The 21,552-nt window shown below is 44.4% G+C and overlaps 1 protein-coding gene across 2 annotated transcripts in view; it reads right to left on the bottom strand.

The window, feature by feature from the left end:
- Positions 1 to 11,594: 11,594 nt before the first annotated feature.
- Positions 11,595 to 21,552, bottom strand: part of PLPPR2 (phospholipid phosphatase related 2) — a 118,102-nt gene continuing 108,144 nt past the window's right edge. Inside the window, exons 7-8 of one of the 2 annotated variants that reach the window (XM_085600540.1) lie at positions 16,543 to 16,670; positions 11,595 to 11,937 (exon numbers count right to left, since the gene is read on the bottom strand). In XM_085600540.1, coding sequence (XP_085456666.1) covers positions 11,832 to 11,937; positions 16,543 to 16,670 — 234 coding nt within the window. In that variant the 3' untranslated portion in view covers positions 11,595 to 11,831. Of the gene's footprint in view, positions 11,938 to 16,526; positions 16,671 to 21,552 lie in introns of both variants that reach the window. The other variant, XM_085600541.1, reaches the window with a different exon arrangement.

The following is a 21,552-nucleotide window of genomic DNA, read 5'->3' as shown; positions in this document are numbered from 1 at the left end:
TGGGTGGATTAGATTGGTTTTATGGTGGGGTGGACTGGATTGGGATGGCGTGGGGTGGGTTAGAATAGGGTGATTTGGAGTGGGGTGAATTAAAGAAGAGTGGAGGGGGTGGACTGGACAGGAGGGGGTGGATTGGAGTGGGGTTGATTGGATTGGAGTGGGGTGAATTGGATTGGAATGGGGTGGATTAGACTGGAGTGAGGTGGATTAGGGTGCGGTGGGCTGGATGGATTGTAATGAGTGGAGTGGACTCAGCTAGGGTGGAGTGGATTGGATTGGGGTAGAATGGGGTGATTTGGACTGCAGTGGAGTGGGGTGGACTGGATGGGGTGGATTAGATTGGAGTGGGATGATTTAAAATGGGGTGGGTTTGGGTGGGGTGGATTGTATTTGCGTGTGGTGGGATGGAGGGGGGTGGAATGGAGTGGGGTGAATTGGATTGGCGTAGGGTGGGGTGGATTGGAGTAGAGGGGTGGATTGGAGTAGACTGGATTGGATTGGGGTGGGGTGAATTGAGTGGGGTAGATTGGATTTGACTTGATTGGGGTGGGGTGGATTGGATTGGAGTGTGATGGATTGGAGTGGAGCAGATTGGACCGGGGCAGACTGGAGTGGGCAGATTTTTTGGAATTGGAGTAGGGCAGATTGTTTTGGATTGAAATGGGGCAGATTATTTTGGATTGGAGTGGGGCAGATTGTTTTGGATTCAAATGGGGCGAATTGGAGCGGGCACATTGTTTTGGATGGATTGGAGTGGGGCACATTATTTTGGATTGGATTGGGGCCGATTGGAGTGTGTTAGATTAGAGTGGGGTGGATTGGAGTGGGTCAGATTGGAGTGGGTCAGTTTGGAATGGGGCAGATTGGAGTGGGGCAAATTGTTTTGGACTGGAGTGGGGCAGATTGGAGTAGAGCAACATTTTGGGATTGTGGTCGGGCACATTGTTTTAGATTGAGTGGGGCAGATTGTATTGTATTGGAGTGGGGTGGATTGGATTGGAGAAGGAGTGGTGTGGATTGTATTGGGGTGAGGTGGATTGGATTGGGGTAAATTGAATTGTGGTGGACTGGATTGGTGTGGGGTAGATTGGATTGGAGTGGGGTGGATTGTGGTGGGGTGAATTGGTATGGTGTGGGTGGATTGGATTGGAGGGGGACGATTGTTTTGGATTGGAATGGGGCAGATGTATTTCCACACTCTAAGTAGGCGAGAACCAGCCTTTGTTCTCTCTGTTTTTAATTCTGTTTCTAGATTTAGGAGCTGGGCTGTCCATGGTGGCCAACATAGAAGAGTTGTAGTCACCACCAGGAAGGAATAAGGTTCCACTCCTGGTTTTACAGGTGTGGATGCAATTCTGTAAAAAGGAGGATGATATAACTTATACAAAGGTATCCTTCTTGTCATTACAGTAGAGGTCATTGGGCTGTGATATAGTGGTACTGAAGTCAATCAGTTCTCCCAGGGAAGGCACTGGCGTTGTTGGGGAGGTGGTATATGAGGGTAGATTCTTTAATCAAGGGTTGGTGATAAGACTGTTGTAATGCAAGGTGTAAGTGTGGAGCATTTGACACTCTGTGTAGTACCTTCATCTCCAGGTTTCTTTTCTCTACTCTTCACGGCATCTTGTATCATTGTTGAGTCATCAGGTCCACGCAGGGTCTGCAGACTGTGGAAGCCATGTCTGCCCCCTGGAATGTATCTCCAGCTCATATTCATTAATCACATCTCCAATGGACGGCATGCTGCACACTTGCAGACTAGTAGACTAGTAGCATGCAGTTTAGCTTGTTTTGTTGCAAGGTTCTTCCCCATGTTTGATAAGAGGTGGATTAATTCAGCCGACATCTCGTGGGTTAATGTTTGTGTTTGTATCGTTGTATTACTTTGGTTCTCCGTGGGTGATCTTGAAAGATAGCTAGATTTGTTTGTTGTCATGCTGATGTGAGTTTGAAACTTTTTAGCCACGTCCCAGTGTGTGTAGGGAAAAGGATGTGCATTCCACTTCGCAAACATTGGCTGAGAAAACAAAAATATCCCTTTTCAATGCATAAATGCAACATTCTGGGTCTCATTGTGGCTCTTGTGTTCCTCGATTTTCCATCTCATCTTTTCATACATTTATCTTTCTACAGGCTCACTGTATTTTTGTTATTTAGGTCTTGCCTACGCAGCGCGCAAGCGCTGCATTGAATGACCTTTTGGAATCACTCTTTTTTGGAAACTCGTGCATGTACTGTACTGTTTCCAATGAGCCTTCGTGCATGTACGGCGTTTACCTTGCGGGAGCGAGCAGTGGCACCATCTGTTTGCAATTATCGCGCCCACCGCTGCTCGCTCCCATACGGTAAACGCTGTGCATCGCTTTGACTTTCACAGCTGCAGGGCCGCGCTTGTCTTTCAGCGCTTGTTTGTTTTGTCACAAGCACTCATTAGAAAATGAGTTGCAATTATTACCCCTCTCATCTGTTTTCATAAACGCTCATTACCAGACTTTACTTGGTGTTAACGGAAACCAAAAAGGCACCTGATCCAGGCCATGACCTTTGTAGTAATTTAGTAAATTGGAGACGTAATCCTCATTTGAAAAGAGAAAAAACTGTGGGAAAGAGTGTGTTTGCTGCACTACACCACGTGCTGACTTGTTAGCTTGCATTTACTCATGCAGGATGACGTATTTTCCAATTGGGATTCACCAGATGCCCCTTTACCTTTCAAAACGTCCTCACAGCAGCTCCTCAATCCTCTAATTGCCGGAGTGCGGGCATTACCGGTCTTTGATTCTTGGCGCACAGTGCATACCGCGCACCGCTCCCTCACCACGCAAGCCCCGGTGCCGGATGTCTGGGTGAGTCAGAGGTCACACCTACACGCGAAGCATTTCCTGTAATGAAGCCTCGCCACTTCCGAGACACTCATGTGCCTGTGATGATGCTCTGCTGTGAACACCGCCATGCCAACCTTCACAGGAAAGAACGCGGCAGAAAGTAAAATCCCCGATGATGTACATCCGCCGCTCCTCCTCTTCAGTGGATTGCACCCCAGAATCGAGGCCCACGCTGAACCTCGTGAAGGCGCATTTTAGACATCCTGTGCTCCTTCTGTAGTTCAAAGAACACAGATTACAGTGTAGCCCTTCACTGTTCGATGGTGCAGTGCTGTAAGGAGAACATACGGGGGCATTAGCTCCAGCCCCAGCTTTTACTTGCCCTTTGTAATGTTTTGACGTTTCCCTTTGTGAAACAAAATACATAATGCACTTGAATGGTGTGCTCCTGCCTGACCTTTGGTATTAGTGCACAATGACAGAGGACGGCGCACATGGGCCAAGAGCTGATTAGACTAAGCAGGGATTACTTCACCCCCTGGGAGGGACAGGGGGTGAAGTGTTTCCCTTGTTGCATAGAGGTTTTGAATCCAAGAGTCTTGTCTGAAGGAAGTTCTGCTGAGGGGGGGGGGGGGGGGGGGGGAGGGTATGCTCTAGACTCTGCATCAAGGGTGTTTAAACGTGGACACACTTGGGGAGATTCGGGTGGCCTAAACTTTTTTTTAGCACAGCCTGGGTTAGAAGAACAATGTGGCTGTCTGCCCACATGAAACACTTTGTTGAACAGGGGAGGTAGAGTTCTGCATAATTTTTCTGGAAAGTGTTTGATGCTCTTCACACTGCTATTGTACTTGCTAACATAGCCAATGGAATGTTGAAACCCGAAAGAAGTCAGATTCATTGTAGGTGTTTGCGCACAAGTGCCTGGTAATATAATAAATTATATTCTCCAACCTACAGGAGCCCATGTGTGCTTGTTGTCTCTTTTACACCCTCTGTTCTCTAAGAGGGGTTAGAATGAGACCTGAACCGGAGCTGTCTTTTCGCAGGGAGCTTCTCTGTCTCTTTGTGGCGGTCATATAATGAACGGTTTGCCTCTGGGTGATGCAGGGCCCTCTTCTAACTATTCAAAGTAATAGTTTAGCAGTACTTAAAGGAGTCACCTTATTAATCCCCAGGATCTACACTCAGCACTTCACTTCCATAGTGTAGTTGAGACCATTCGTTCAGCTTTTTCCTTTTACAGGAAGCGCATGTTTCATGTGCACACCTGCATTTAGGAGGCCAGAAAGGCGTGGTCTGTTATTACAACATACTCTCACGGGCATTCAGTATGTGGCGGAGCTGCATACCTTCACGCTGCCTTCTTTTCACACATTTTCTTAAATTGTGGCTCCATGGCAGACAAAATGAGGTCAAACCGTGACCACTCACGTGTTTTGTCGCCTTATCAAAGTTGACTTTGCTGTCAGAAGAGATACTGTTTAGTTAACAAATTGCTTGCTCTAATACCTAGAGCCCCAATTCTAGCCACAGCTCCCCCGCCATTTGGTTTCACAGAATGATCCAGAAAACGCGGGGAACAGCCATTACAACGCAGTTTTTACCACGCAGTGCAGTTACATCGCATGCGTTACAACGCATGCGATGTTACAACGCTATGCCATTACAACGCAAGTCTGTACATCGACTTGCGCTAGATGGCGTGCTAACATTACAAACAGTGTAGTTTACTATCCCAACACCTTCCCTACTGTTAAGTGGACTGGAGTTGGAATAGTAAATTACACTTTTTTAATGTTAGCATGCCATCTAGAGCAAGTCGATGTAAAGACTTGCGTTGGAATAGCATAGCGTTGTAACATCGCATGCGTTGTAACGCATGCGATGTAACTGCACGTGTGGTAAAAACCCGCGTTGTAATGTCATACATCCGAAAAACGCTGCATCTCTAAAGGTCTCTTATCTGCTGAAAAAGGTCAGTGTTCAGAAGTGTGCTAATGCCATTGAGCTCTTTAAGAGCATGACCTCCTTGTCAGCTGGAATCAAATGTCTGACCACTCCAGACTCTCGTGGTTACAGCAGTTCTGCATGTAGAGAGGAGAGCCCATATCCCAACACGGCCACTGACCTCGATATCCTGCAGGGTTAATTTAATATAGTCTGCCTTTTAGATGAGTTTGAAAGCCTTCTGGTGCACTGCTCTTAACGCAGGTTGTGTTTTTGCAAAATTTAGCCCCTTTAATCAAATGGAGTTTATGAGGCATCTCCGCGGTCAAAGCAATAAAATAATAACTTTTGTGATTATGAGATGTAATGGAACTGGTACGATTAACACAGCTTATTTGAAATCTTGATACTAGTACCGTATTTAACTGAACTGCTTGTTGCTAAAACAGCACCTCCTTCGGGTACTATGTAGTGTGTTCGATGTATTTGAATAACTGGCATGAACTTAATGTTATTGATGTTCTAGCTTCTTTTAATTTTAGAAAGAATTTGAGTTTTCATGAAAGAAAAAAACTGTGTTGCGTAGTGAGGTAGATGGCAAAACCAGGTTCTGTGTAAAATTCAAAACATTATTGGATATCAAGCCGTGTATGCCAAATGTTACTCCCACATGAATTGAAAAGTATTTAGAAGGAAAGGAGAGAGTTTGAACTAAAAATAGAGAACAGAGAGTGGCAGGAGAAGTATGAGAGTTTATCAGGAGCGGGGGACAGAGAGGGGCTAGGTGGAGGGGTGGGGATATAGAAAATCAATCTTCTTATGATGTACTCCATACAGAAGAAATAATATAAGCAGGCTCTGTAATAAATGGTGTTTCAGCCAGAAACTGTTGTACTCACGACCACCCTCTTCTTAGGAACAATGATGGAATACATAGGGCCTCATTTATGAGAAGTGACGCATCGCTGCGTGAAAGCAGCGATGCGTCACTTCTCAGTGCGCCCTCCTTGCGACACCAATGATGCGTCATATTTAAAATATGACGCATCATGTCGCAAGGAAGGACAGATACGTCAGTATAACTGACGTATCTGTCAGCGCAAAAAGTGGCGCATTGTTGGAGTTGTGTCGGAAGCCTGACGCAACTCCAGCAATGTTCCTTTCACATTGCGTCAATCTTACGCTTGCTGTGAGGCAGGAGTAAGATATTGATGCATTTGCGTCCGAGAAGGGGCACAGTGAAATCTTATAGATTTCACTGCGTCACTTCTATGACCCTTTCTTGCGTCAGAACGCCCCCCCTGCATACATTATACCTGGCACAGGTATAATGTGGCGCAGGGGTTTACAAAGTGACGCATCTACCTAGATGCGTCACTTTGTAAATATGGTGCAACAAGGCACATTTTTTACGCCACTGGTGCGTCACAAAAAGTGACGCACTGACGGCGTAAAAGTAGCGCACGGCCTCATAAATAAGGCCCGTAGTTCCTAACCATGCCTGAACTTGCAGGGTGGGTACGGTTCTCTGCAGCGACACACAACTTACTGAGCTATTAAATATGATGTAATTACTGCACGTTGATGCATTTTGTTTACAATCGGCGACATATGTTAAAAATGTATGCAGTGAAATTATGAGAAGCGCGAAAAAACACATCACAGTGTGCTCAGTTTTTTCTCAGATCTTACTGCTGAGCTGTATTGGGGGTGTGCTGTTAGTTCTAGCAGAGTACTTATCTTACACAGTTTGCATCTTATACTTTTAATGTCGTTCTAAGGAAATAAGTGATTTTGCCCCTTCCTTTTGCTGGCTATCCTATTTGTGTCTAATTTTTCAAAGTTTTATTTGATCTTGTCTCTTAGTTTCTGTATACAACAATTTCAAAATGCACCTTTCTGCTTAACTAAATTATGTGATCCTTAGCAAATCATGGTGGTTATCGACCCTCTTCTCTCTTATTTGCCTCACCGGCAAAATCAAGTCGGACTTCAAAAGTTTTTGTTTTAAAACCCTAGCTTTCCTGGCAGGAAATACTCTCAGAACAATATAATACCGTTATAGCGTTATTTCTTACAATTGTGCTTGGTTCAAGGAATGATTCTGACCTAATGTTCCTGTTCCCCCCAGAATCTTACAACAGAGCTGCCAGGACAATGGGCGTCCTATGAAGCTCTAATTGATGTCAGAAGTTTGGTTGAAATGTGAATAACCTTGTAGTAATTCGTCCGCCTTGACTGACAGGGGGCGATCCAACTCCCAGTTCTCCCTGGGCCGTTTCAGTTGCAGAGAGGAATCTCACTACGGTATTTATGCCCTGTTTCAAAGCGAAAACTGGTTTAACTGGCGAGGCCGTGTTGTTTTAGGTCTCGCCTACGCAGTGCGCAAGTGCTGCTTTGGAGTGACCTCTTGGAATCACTCTGGACTTTTTAGGAAACACGTGCATGTTCTGCACTGTTTCCAATGAGCACTCGTGCATGTACAGCGTTTACCTTGTGGGAGCGAGCAGCGGTGCCATCTGTTTGCAATTATCGCGCTTGCGCTTTGGAAACAGATGGTGCGGCTGCTCGCTCCCGCAAGGTAAATGCTGTACATGGACTAAGCCTCAAAGTCGCCCCCCCCCCGTGGCGTTGCCGGCCCCGCTCCACTGCTTCCAACTTTCCTGGTTTTGTCTCTGCTACTCTGCATCAGACACTGCAGTGACTGTACCCTGCTTCTCTGCTACATCGACGTGAGGCCATGACTCACACTTATAATGAAGACAGGACGTCCTGCCGCTGGCTGCCACACACTGCGCAGCTGCAGTTCAGGAAAATAAAGTTACAGGCTGCAGTTGCAATGGCAGCGCTGCTCGCACCCCGTGTGCCACAGAAAATAATCTTAAAAGGGAGATCCCACGAGTCGGGTCACCCAATGACTGCCACTGGCGGTTGAGTGAACCGTACACAGCAGGGAAGAGTCCCAGGTCCATCCTCTTTCTCACCTGCCACCGGCGGTACAAGCGGGCAGCATAAGTACATTTTGGCTGCACTTTTGGAGATTATTAAGAGGGTCGCAGCAGCTCCTATGACGTTGCTGTTCGCACCGCAGCGGGGAGTCCAGTCGTTGTCCGGTGCAGGTGCCCTGCAGTGCTGGGTGCCACGGCAAGGCAGAGCCAGCAGCTGCTCACCGATGCCACGGCCGGTAATAAAATAATTAATACCGGAATATGGGATCCTGCCTGCGACTCCAGAACCCCCTCAACGCTGGCTGAGAGTTACTCAGTATGAGGCAGGCCATAATCCAGCAAATATAGGTCGCATGGCAGTGAAAATGCACATTTGAGCGGGAGAGACCAGACCAGACAAGACCTCAAGCCCACTAGGCAGCAGCGCCACCTCAGCAGCTGCTGGGACGAGGAGGTACATGCTGCATGATAAGTGCCTGAGAGAGTGAGCAAAGAGTATTTGTCCTAATTCAACTAAGTAAACATTATTTGTGCCACAAATTGTGTTAATTGCCAATATGACTAGTAGCCTGTGCAACCTACTCTTATCATACCACTCAGTCTGTGTCTCTTTTTAGCTAAATTGAGCTTGCGGCCTGGCAGTGACCCCCTAGGCTGTGAGTGTGCCTCTGTCAGCCTTTCCTGCCCTTCAATTTCTTGTGCTGTGCAGCAGGTCTAAGATCTTAGAGTTTCTCTTGCTCAAATGGGTGTCATTTCTGGAATTTATGTGTTTCCCTCGTCTTCATTGCTTAATTTTGCTTGTGAGAAAGTGTGTCACTCATAGTTGTTGAAATGTCACTCATAATTACACTAAAATTATGAAAATGTCACACATGGCAATCTGAAACCTTGGCAGCTATGTTTTGGGCCTTCATGTGCTACTAGGCTGCTGACAAATTTCTCTTTGGCAGCCTCACCCATCCTCCTGGAAACTTCACAGTGTGTTTATTGAGGCTCTGGCTCAGCCTTCATGACCCCAGGACGCTTCTATGTAAACAGCGGTCTATCGAAAGCTTGCTATGGGAATGCACAGAACCTGGCTCAGAATGTACTTATGTACTTCTCTTAGCAGCACAGGCCTTTAGTACCCAATACATGTCGTTCTTCTTTTATTTTTCATTCAATGAGTGGATTTATTCTGACACAAAAACACTTAACTAAAGTGTGTAGCTCCTCTGACTGGGAACACTGTATTTAGGCGCTAGAAACATAACAACCTTTCTCTCTTTTGCAAGTTATTTTCCCTAAGATACCAGCTCCCAACCAAGAGCCTACATACTACTATCACCTGAAAATTATAATTCACCTTGACTGGAGGACAACCTATTAAATTTGAAGTTAAAGCAGAGTAACCTTAGCATTGTGTACTATGCAAAGTTTCAAATGTCATCTCATCGCATTCCTTCATTTTGCTAGAAAGCCTATTTTAACGGCCAAGTTTACACGCTTTTGTAGGAGTACTTCACGGCTAACGCCCCTGAAGAGGCCATCAGTATCACAAACCAAGCAGGAATGGCACCGCTGCTCTCCAGGCAGTGGCAGAACTTGTGATGACGCAGAGGTCGTACTCAGAAACTGATACACCTTCTGAACACAAATCTGTGCTCTCAACATAGGATTCAGGGGCCTGTCGCATGAGGCTCCATGAGTGCGTTTCTTCGATCTGCCCCGAGAAGCTCTACGTTTAGGTCGTGGTTTTCAGGAGTGTTGATCCAGTTCTGTAGGCTTGCAACCAGTCCCAAGCCACACCTGGGTCTTTGCAGAAGTGTGGCCCCCTCCAACATTATCCAAAGCTGGGCTGGAAACTTCAGGGAATATTGTATCCCCTCATCAGGAGGGCCAGCATAGCCAATAGGTCTCGCCTTTGGGACCTTATATGTGTTTTGCCATGCATCAGTTCATGTTGTTGCACCAAGGATATTGTGCTACATAACTAAATACTTATAAGGTCCCAAAAGCGAGACCTGTTGGCCAGGCCAATGGTTGTTTTCTGTGACTTTACTGCAGCGCCATAGCAAATCCTCAGCTGTTCTTCAACTACAGAACTGAAAGGCTGTGCTGCATCCAAAGCCCATTTCTTTATTAGCTGTCTTTGATCTGAGTAGCTATCTGTTGTGCTAAGGGTTTACTTATGCCTATGATTGTCTACTGCCTTTGGTTTCAGCATGCCTGATAAATAACATTTATTTGAGCTCAAAGTTGGCAGCGGCTGTGTCACTCTCATTCAGACTGAAAGGGCCACATCCTCAAAGGTAAATGGACAAGTGTAGATTTATTCATGTGGAAACGTAGCCTAGCACTGAGATGTAAGTATACACTTTTATTTTACTATCCAGCATTTCTGAGTGTAGATTTACAGCTCAGTGCTGATTTAAATGTCACCACCCCCTTGGTCCAGGGGGTGGAGGCACCCAAGACAGAATTTGCAAGTGTAATGTTATTGTTAAGAAATGTTCACATGTAGGCAGGGATCTCTGATATCAGAGTGAAGAACCCCTATTAAAAATCATAAGGGGGAAAAATAAAGTTTCGTAAATCTTTAACAAAATATATATACAATATTTCAAAGTAAAATTTATATGTAAATTAATTGAAATAATTATTATTAACATATTGGCAATAAGATAAAATGTTACAGCACATTATCTTATCAAATAACATATTTAAAATATATATATTCAATTCATAAATATTATTCTTCAATAAAATTAAAATAAAACACCATTCCGTGCATTGTAATATTGATTAACATTTATTAAATGGAATTAGTAGTTATGGGTTTTTGCATTACTTTAAAATAATTTACATTTGTTTTAAAAGTTGAATTTTTACTTTTGTAAAAATATGTTAATTATTTTATACAATTATAAAGGATTTCATTTTTAGCATATACCTTGCTCCTTCCTGTGAGTGAGTGAAGCCATGGATACAGTTGCCTTTATTGTACCCGTGCTAGTTAATGGAAACACGTGTGTTGTAATATTGATTAACATTTATTAAATGGAATTAGTAGTTATGGGTTTTTGCATTACTTTAAAATAATTTACATTTGTTTTAAAAGTTGAATTTTTACTTTTGTAAAAATATGTTAATTATTTTATACAATTATAAAGGATTTCATTTTTAGCATATACCTTGCTCCTTCCTGTGAGTGAGTGAAGCCATGGATACAGTTGCCTTTATTGTACCCATGCTAGTTAATGGAAACACGTGTGTGTGTCTGTGTGTGTGTGTAGCTTTGACGTCTGTTGCCTGTGATGTGCCATTTCTGAATGTGAGTGAACCTGGCACCCCACACTGCCCATGCAATGGCTGTACTAAATGTGAAGGCAGCTTACATTGGAGCTGTCTGTAAGATCCTGTTCTGTCCGTATGTGAAGGGAGGTGCACTGCTGCTATCTGTGTTGTGCCTATTCTAGCTGTTTAGGTCAGGAATTCACTGTTGCTGTCTGTGCTGTACTTGTTCTCTGTGTGAGGGAAACATTATTGTGCCTGTTTTGGGTGGGCGACTAAAGCTTGCATTGCTGCATACTGTGCTGCTTCTGTTTTATTTCTGAGAGAAGATTATACGTCTGCTACTTTTATGGCCCTGTTCTGGGCGTGTGATGGAGGCTTGCATTGCTGCTGCCTATGTGCACCTGTTCTTGGTGTGAGGGAAGCTTACGCTGTTGCTTTTAGTCCTGCACCTGTTCTTTGTGTGAGGGAGGCTTGCGCTGATGCTCTTCTTGCTGTACTGGTTGCATTTGACCGCAGTAGGCTGATGCCCTTCTCTTCCGCTGCCCCTCTCAGACAACAGGAATAGTCACAAAAAAAGTAAAAAAAACAACACAAATAATTATTGAAATATTTTATTACAAGTATTGTTAGGCAACAATCCCCATCCCTCCCACCGTGACCGCACCCACACTTTACTGAGCATGCGCACAAAACGTGGCCTTATAAAACCACTCATAAACCGAAGCCAAACCAAGTGGAGGCCAGAAGTAAAAACACACACAGCCCATTCAACCGCATTGGCACTGGACGTGAGAAGCCGAGGAGGCGCTGGCTGTCCGTAGACCTCTGTAGCTTAGACTTCACTAATGACCGACCGTGAAGGGATGAGGACATCCGGGGTCGCAGGAAAGATGCACAAACCGGGGTCAGGTGACATTCGGGAACGCAGCTCTGTGATTCTGCAATGGGGAGGCATCGGGTCAGGAGAAGAAGGGGAGCAAGAAGAAAATAGGAAACACTTTTAGATGCGTTTGTCATGTTAAATCCACCAGTAAGGTAAAATATCTCCAAACAAGAGACCTCCTGTTCAGATTAGCATTCTGTGGTGCCCATTATTGGTCTTGAGTGCCGTATCTGTGCCATATTTTGAGAAAAACTTTTAAATACCTTAATGATTCCCATTGGAAAATATTTATTGTGAAGTATTTCATGTGGATACCCTGGACCTTGGGCACCACCACATCATTGTCGGCAGCACAATAAAATGTAGTCTGCAAAAAAAATCCTTTCCAAAAACATGGACTCCAAATTATAGACTACCATGATCTCAACGTTAAGTAAATATCTCCCTTCAAAATGTCTGACCTGTACCGATATCAAGCACTTGAACCAAACACGCTAAGACTTGAATTTAATATAGTTATTTAACTCAGCGAAATGCGTTCAAAATGAGTTTGGTTGGAGTTAGGCATTAAACACAGATCAAACATTTTGTAGGGAAGTGCTCATGCACGGCCATGATTTTGGCAGTCTACATTTTGGAATCTATGAATTGGCAAATATATTTTCACATAGAACTGCAACTGTGGTCACATTCTCTCTCTCTCAGTAATGCGAGAAAACATATGTGTGTTCCATCCCTTCACCTAGTGGAGATGATATTTCTGCTATGAGGTAGTTGGTGGAAGTCAGGTGATACAATTATGAGCATAAGAGAGTGCTGATGACTAAGAGTATAGGTTTAAAGCAGTTTGTATAGGAATATGGATGAACTGTGGCCCTTATTGCAATGTCAGTCGGGGACATCGCTGCGGATTGGGATCCAACTGACCTCAGATCGGCAGTTCCAACACCGTAATTAGGATGCGACTGCACATGGTGCGGTCGCAAACTTCCACCAAGCAAACTTTCACCAACTTCTGCAAACCACCCACAGCACAAGCTCCCATTGAAAAACTGAGGTTTTTAAACATCCCTTCACCGTGGGGCAGGCACCTCATGGTGCCTGCCACACGGTGCAGGATGTGATGGGAAGCACCAAAGGTGCCCCCCAAGGCCAGATGCAGAGGGCCAGGGGGGAAGGGTGGCACTGCTACGTGCCCTCAAAGACACTTTCCAACAGCAGTTCCAAGTCAGAAAGGCTGATATGAAACTGCTGTCGGAAAGTGCCATCATAATCCCAACAGTGAAAACGCCGTCATTAAGGTATTATGAGGTCTTTCCGAGCGCGTCACAACCGAGTCGGATTCCCCGGCTGGTTTAAACTACGACAATGTATAAAAAAGATTTCTCTTGGACTTCAATTCACAGAAGAGCAATCACCACCTTCAACCAAACATCATACACATGTCATAAATTTATAATTACGAGAAACCATCAACCAATTATAAACACAAAATGAATTTTCCTGAACTGTATGAAAAACTTCTTACTTTTATTAAAAGACAAACAATAATATAAGAGACACTTCAACAGATGCAAATGATATAAAAAACAATTCATACATATGACACAGCAATATACATGAGAGACAAAGATAAGTGACATATTAAAAATCATCAAAGTTACGTTAATTCGACTGAATCTGTAGCGCTGGAGTCTATCACTGTTAGAAATTAGACTCAAATCGAATTTAACAAATAAAAGAGCGTTGATGCGTTTCGGTGTTCTAAATGATTTTGCGCCACCTTCTTCAGGACTTTCCAAAATATCTGTCTGTCCTAGATTAAGCACAATATCATATGTACCTCACGATTATACTGTTTCTCAGCAAAGGAATATGTGAATAAGTTCTCTATTGCTTCGTGGTGCCAATATTAAAATCTTCTAATCAGGAATTGGTGATTCTAAATCAAAAAAGATCAATCTGAGATGTAAATATCCCCTTGTTTCAGAAAGCATAGGTCATCCGAGATTAAGCAATCCTATGTTGATATATTGAAGGACTTTTGGCAATGTGAATAACACTAGAATATAGTCGTCTTAATAATATACGTTCCGTTTGTGTGAGGCAATTCAGTCCCTCATACGATATAACCAGGTTATTGTATCGCCCTCAGTTAAGCACGCAGTATCGCCGTATGTCCTCCCCAGCCGATCCTTTGGATGAATGGACCTGTTGCTTGGGGGATCATTCAACGCTATTCCGCAATTCGAAAACTACGACACCCATCCTTATAATATGGTGGTCGGACTGTAAACCTACAATGTCAGTCGGAAAGCCTCCCGCCACCGGTCGGAGGCTTTCCGACCGATATTTGTGGACCTGGAAAGTCATTTAGAAGCCTACTGGGAATCAGATCTTGTTTGGAGGCCACGGGGAAGACAGGGGCTACTGCACCCCAACTGTGGAGGTTGAGGTGTTAGCCACTCATGTCCTGGGGTCCATCCTAGTAGGCTCTGCAAACTAAACCAGGTACACCCTTTCTGAATGTGACTCTCAGGCTAGTGAGGTCAAGCAGTCAGAGGCTTCTCAGGGAAGTAGTGTGGGGGCCAGGGCTCTGAACTCAATTGTCAAAAAACAGACACAATAACATATTTTCCAGCTCAGTGCTATTCTTTGATGAAAAGTAGTTTATCTCACAGCAAACTTAAATACTACAGAACACACTTTGTGCATCCCTCCAGATCACAGAACAGGTTCTGGACTTTACGTTATCAAGGACAGATCGAGGATTTTGTGCACCAGCTAGCTAAGCATGAAGCCAGGTCCACATTAGAGTTAGGATGCTAATTTCACATTCAATCAGGCACTCAGGAAAGGGTACATGCCAGTGTATTATACAGTGGACATTCCCATCCCAACGCCAGGATTCGCGTCAGGACCACTGCCACTGTGATGAATTTCCGGGCACAGCGAGGCCAACTGCACGGTGGTGGGTTTCACACAAGTGTGGTTTTTTGCGAAGGGTGTACCTGATAATTTTTCCCAGTTCTTTGATCCCCAATCAAGAGAGTGACTTGCAGTCCCTGAGAAGAATGCATGCATGGACACACATGGACTATTCCATTACAGGTACACTAGAAGCACATGTATACGGCGAGAGAGCGAGCCCTGCGTCATGCATCTTGACACTGAAATCAAGCACCCAAACACTAGCAGGTGTTCCCAAGTGTATTTCACACACCACAGAGTGTAACATTTCTGTATTGTTTTGTATCGGCACACAAGGCTTGGATATGCAGGACAGGAGGACCTGAGATATGGAGTCGCTGTGATTCCCGCAGATGATACAGAGAGCTAGTTCAGAAACAGGACCAGGACTCGCCCACATGACCCATCTCCCGGATGGTATAACAAATACAGCAAACCGCTTCAGACTGTAAGGCGACATCCACATAAACAGAGATGCAAGCCTCAACAAGTGCAGAGAAATACAGCTAGAACTCCTGCCCTCCAGCCCCCTTTGCAGCATAGACAAATGCCCTTTAAAATGCACGAACATCATCAATAGTATTAAAATTGTCTGCAGATTAGAACCGGGTGGCCAATGGAAAAGGTTACTTACCAACCTGTAAAAATAGATTTGTGGCATAAGACGATTTCAGTTTCACATACTTTGCATCATGCCGCCATCTACTGATTTAAATAGGAACTACATCTTGTTTACTGGAATTGACACTGTAAAACACTGCCTGGTCTAAGAATAATACCTAGGGCATATTTCAAATATTTCATGCAAAGTAGGGCAGCAAGCAAAGTTGCTGTGCTGCGTGAATGGGGAAACCCAATAATTCTCTATATTTACAAGATATGGAGCAATTCTGCTCTCTCCTTGCGCTGGCACGCTGTGTGCTGCCTAGCACCAACGCAGCCCCCTTTGCACCAGAGTACAAGAGAGCCAGCGTCACAGGCAGAATTTTTTTTTGCTGCAGGAAGAGATACCTTCCTGCACAACAAAAACAATTGGAAAATAATTACACCTGTTGCATCATTAATAAACACGCTAAACACGCACCCCGTAATCCCCTGCCCTCCAAAACTAAACTTAATCTGCTACAGAGAATGGTCATTGAAAATTATTTTTATTGGCCACAATGTACACCACTCTTCAGCACCTGTAGTTCTTGCTTGTAGCCATCTGGCTGCATCGTCTAAGAGGTCTGCTGTCACCAGGTTGTACTCTGATAGTCATAAAACATGAGCTCTAAGCACGACTTACCAACTTTCCCAAAACTGAGTGATGCTTTTTTTAAAAACAAAAATACCGTCTCCCCACCTGCTTGTGGGTTCTGTATCCCACAAAACTGAATAGTCCTCGGAAGAATCCATTTCTCCAAATTCTACAGGTTATGTAAAAAAGGTAATGTATATTTATATTTACACATAAAAATAATGTGCGCTCCTTTTGTTTCTTTTATCCCAGGCTGAGCAGTAACGGCTGCACATACATCACTGGAGCTAGTTGCATTTCCAGGAGCCTGGTGCTCCCAGCCGCGTGTCTGCAGTGCAGTTTCATCCGGTCACGCCTCACTTCTAAGATGGAAGCTACATTTGCTGAGTTACTATGCCTTGTCAAAAGTCGTGGACCCCCAGCCCGCCCCTTACCTGAGCAACACTTAACTTTTCAAGTGGACTCTGGACACAGGGAAGGACCATCACAGGCACGCTGGCCAGCTTGTCGGTTGGCGGCGGCAGGGTCTTCTTTGTGGCAGGCTGCTTACTCTGGAAGTTGTTCACAACACAAGTGACCTGGGCAACGACAAAGAAAGAAGGAGGTTGGCACAGCTCGGGTATAGATGTCAGCAGGGCTGGAGGCTACTTTCACACATTTTGTTTTATATAAAAGTGTACACATTTTCATATGTGACCCTCCTAAAGTATTACATTTGTACAATGGATTTCAAAGAAAAATACAGACTGTCGTTTTGATGAGAAATTTCCAGCATCACATTTTTGAAGTTCTACTTGTAAATCCAGACTGTAAAAACTCTTTGCTGATACGTAGATCTTCCTTGCATAAGTGAACATAGCCTTTCGACGTGTATTTAATTACTTAAGCCAGAAAAATTCATTTGCCACATATTTTGGTACTGGGCTAAACTACTATTCCACATACCTGGAACAAGTGAGTGCCAGTGAGATAAGGTAGAAGCTGACTTTTTTGTTGGAAGATATTTATGCAATGTTGCGATTTTGGCAGGCTGTCTCTTAGAGTCTATTTTTGCAAAATGTTTTCACATACTAACTCCTTGAAAAGACTGAAATAATTACAAAAGGAGAGAACATTGAGAGTAAGTGAGAAATGAAAAACCAGGGAGACAGCAGAGAAAGAGAGAACAAGAAGGTGATAGAAAGACAGTCAGGGTACACAGAGAGTGGCCACAGATGAGGACAGGGACAAAATATAGATTGGGTGGACCAACAAACCTAGCGAATGCAGAGCAGAAAGAGGAGCTGATGATGACATATATCGAGAGGATTTGAAAGAGAAAAAGAAAAGATGGGAAACAGAAAGGGGGGGGCATAGGGATTAGAGAGGAGATAAAACATAAAGCTTTTAGAAGATATAGAAAGATGATGAAGACACGAAACAGGAGATGGCAGCAATCATGGCCCTCAGAGCAGGTAGAGAAGATAATCCTGTAATCAATATAGATATAGATGAAGGAATGGGAAAAGAAAAAGGTGACTGATAATGGTGCATTATAGGCTGCCGAGGAGAGCTATGACAGGTGTTAAAGCCCCAGAACCTGAGTTATAGGCTTGAGTAGCAAACAAGGGCCTTTAAAAAGGGAGAGGGCCATTAACAATTGGTGCAGCCTGAGGCAAAAGGGATGGAATGCTATAAGAATATTTCACTCACTGAAGGTATAATGTCCTAAAATAGTGTCTCTTTATCTTTTGCTTTCTGGGGACCCTCACTTAATCTTTACTGGAACCTGAGAACCCCAACCGAGTCCCTACGGGAAGGCAGGGATCTGACCTAAGCATTTTTGATTATTTAAACTGCAAAACAATGCACAAAAATTACAGAAACAAAAATTCATAAAAAATACACACATTATGAAATATGTAATTTATTTCACAAACAACTATATAAAAAAATCAAAATTTCAATTTCAATGGGAAGATTGGAGCTTTTCTAAATTCAATTGACCCCACTCATCCTCCATAGTATATTTTGTTTGTGCATTTGCACTGCTCCCACAAACCAATGTGAGGATACTAACTCAATTTTTATCTCCCAATTTCAAATTCCTTCACGTTGACAGAACGTTTTAAAATTTACGATTTTGCATTTTGCTTCTTTATTTACACCCACTTTATGAATCTGTTAATATTATTTAATTTTCCAAACGGTCGCGTCCCCGAGTATGCTTCGCTGTCCACCAGGTTATAAAAAGAAACAGAAGTGTTGGAATGCTGGAGCAGAAGGCCTGTTCCAGTCATTCTTGGCCTTGAGCCACTCCATTGCCTTAAATGCCGTTTCATTCTTTACCTTCGTTCAACCATCCCGCACACTCCTGAGCCCATTGCGGCCTGCCTTTCACCTGTCAAACTCAGTTCATCCCAAGTAGCACCCAATGGCAGCAGATTGGTGTGTGAAAAGGTCGGTGGAAGGGTATGCAAGGACCTTGACGAGGAAGAGGAAAGATGCTTAGGAAGATTAATGATCAGGCCTGTTACACTGTGGGAACTTTTTCAGAAGCATTAAGGCAATCAGTGCTCTGACTACAACGAGCGTTACAACAAACAAATGATGGACGGAATGCTGACAATGCAGACATTCTCCCCCAGTCAAGAGATCTGGGTTAAGTCCATCGTTCTTTTGCCCACTACAACGAGTGCCTTTTATCATTGATATTGTGAGGCTTTACCTTGCTATTGGGCACAAAACTGATGCCAAGGACACCCTATGAGCATTTATCCCTCAGGGTATTGAAGCTGAGGATTGAAGGCTTCCTCAGGCATGTGGTGTGGGGTAGGGACTCAGAACTCAATGAGACATGTTATGTCAGTCATTTATTGTCCAGCCAGTGCTTTTAACTGAGAAGAGTACTTTACTTCCAACACACAACACAGTAGTGTACATACATTTTAGAAGGCACCAATATGGTATACAGTTAGTAATGCAATCATTACCATTAGCGTAGAGCTGTCGGCAATAGCTGAGCCCCACTGCATGGTACAGATATACTGTGTGCCCTTGTGAGGGTTAAGTGGTGAATAAGGCTCTGGTGAACATTCTTGGTTCCCTGACTATCCCTCCCAAGTGATAATGGTTCGGGAGAACGTGAAAAGTCCATCATTAATGTTCTACGGACAATGTCTTTCACTTGCACTATAACGTTTGCGTTTTCTCAGTCCTAAGCAGACTGGACCTGGTCTTGCCAGCTGGGGGCAGACGTTGTGGTGCTCCTGGTGGTCAGGGCCAGACTGTAAACTTAAAACAGCCCTGGCAAAAATTAAAAATTCAGACCGCATGTGCAGACGTCCTAATGTGTGCTAGAATAAAAGCAACTCTTTCAAGTTGCTGCCGGGATAATGAGCACCACCATTCCTAGAGGTTGAACCCGGCCTCCAAGTGTCAATACCGGCCTCCTGGGGCTTCAGCCTCCCGGGGAATTTCCCGCTTGCCCGGCTGGCCAGTCCGGCCTTGCTGGTGGTGTTTCATCTACACCGCCCACCAAGAGGGGCCTCGCTAACTCTTCACCAGCACACTGCTGCAGTCTCTGGTGCACACAGAGAGGCCTCTAGTGGAAGAAGGTGGAGTGGCGCAGACACTGGTGAAGTAGCTCCCTTGCCCCGTTTATGGTCGGGTTAATCTTCACCGGAGGATCAGCCTCAGGCACAAATACAAACCTGCCACCCAAAACATGCAACTAGCCACTTCAGGTGACAGCGATGGTCCACGTGGAGGTTGACATAACAGCTGAATGGTTTGAGTGATCTGAGTTTAGCGCTAAGTCTCCCGAGATGCTTTAGTGTCTTGTGCTAAGCCTGCCAAATGAGGTCACACTTTTCTAAGCAGCAAACCACCACAGGCATGAAGTCTTCTTTGAGGGAAAGACACAGGATGCATTTGCTTTTTTTGTGAGTGCCCAACTATTACAGGCACTTCTGTTTCAATGCATGCTACAGGGGTATCTGGGTTTTAAGCCTCACCCCCCTGTCTGGTAGAACAGTTCTTTCCTGAGCTGCAGCCATCTGCTTCTGGTTTTCCCCCCTCAGTTACTTCCAGTTCTCCTTGTCAAGGTAGTCTCTCCTTCGTTCAATGGCAACTCCAACACACTCCTCAAGAGCCAGTCAGGTCCTTTCCTCAAGGAAGACTAAAGGCAGCTTTTCGCCTAGCAGGGTGTAGAACTTCCAGGTTGCTGTTCCTGAACCTGGTAAAGGATAGTTGACAGTCAACAACCAGAACCGTGCCCCATACCTTTACCAAGTTTGCAGACAGAGTATGAATATGCCATAGGTCTAGCTCTGGGATCAGCTTTTGGCACTTTCTGGTGTTTGCAAATTAGTCAAAGACTGCTCCAGCCATAGTCCTTGTCTCACAGTATAAGCAGGAATCCTCGCAGCCAGAGCCTGGAATGACCTTCCGCTCCACCTCAGACAGATAACATCGCTCCCCATGTTCGCAAGAAACCTCAAAACCTGGCTCTTCGACAGACCCCCTCCTTGATGGACAGAAACCTGCGAACCCCCCCTCCCCCCACGCACCTTGAGACCCTTATGGGTGAGTAGTCGTGCTTAACAAACAGCTGATTTGATTTGAAGTTGTTTGCTCCTTGTCAACAGATAACCAAAGCAAGGGAACAAAAGAAGTGAGAGTTCCCCACTTAACTACATCTCAACCTGTTAGGGACAACATTTTCAGGGAAGAAAGGAGCAGGAAAGAAGAGGGGTTTCTATACTTCAGAAGGGCCCTCTGCCGTCCTAGAGTTGGGTCTGATACAAAGAACTAGATGAATGCTTTAGGGAATACCTGCAATTTATATTGGCTGTCTGGACTCTCTCCAACCACCTACTTCCTGCTCCTCGCCGTCCTTCTTCTATGAAAAAACCCTACGTTGTACGTCTTGTGTGTGCGCATATGCAAGACGTACAATGTAGGAGTTTTTTCATAGAAGAAGGATGGCGAGGAGCAGGAAGGAGTGCTGCCAGGCAGAGGAGGAGGCAGCCACGCAGGTAAGTGCCTTCTTTTTAAATTAATTTGGGAGGGTGGAGGGGCTGGCTAACTCCTCTCCGCCACGGAGGAGAGTTTTGCCTAATCTCCGCGCTCTCAACGGAGCGCGGAGTAGAAAAAAATCCGCTAACTCCGCTGGCGGAGTGGAGTTACCCGCCCGGGGTTAGTTCTGGGATGAATCATCAGTATGTATTTGATTACTGCAAGCTGTCATTTCCGGGTAGCATCTATCTATGCATGTGTGTGCTAATGTATATATGTGTGTATGTAGGGATTTCTGTTCAATGAGCATTTAGTTAATATTTTAAGAAATTACATAGTGATATGTAGTATCACAATAAAGACACTTTAATTCAGAATTCCAAAATTAACAAAGTCAAATAACAAGTATTAAGAGTAGCTAAGTCTATCTGAATTCGATTGAATTTTAGAGTTTGTATATCC

Source organism: Triturus cristatus, chromosome 4_2, assembly GCF_964204655.1.
Source record: "Triturus cristatus chromosome 4_2, aTriCri1.1, whole genome shotgun sequence".
Classification (NCBI taxonomy): Eukaryota; Metazoa; Chordata; class Amphibia; order Caudata; family Salamandridae; genus Triturus; species Triturus cristatus.
The sequence above is the reverse complement of the archived record's forward strand: the minus strand, read 5'-3'. Positions and strand labels throughout refer to the sequence as shown.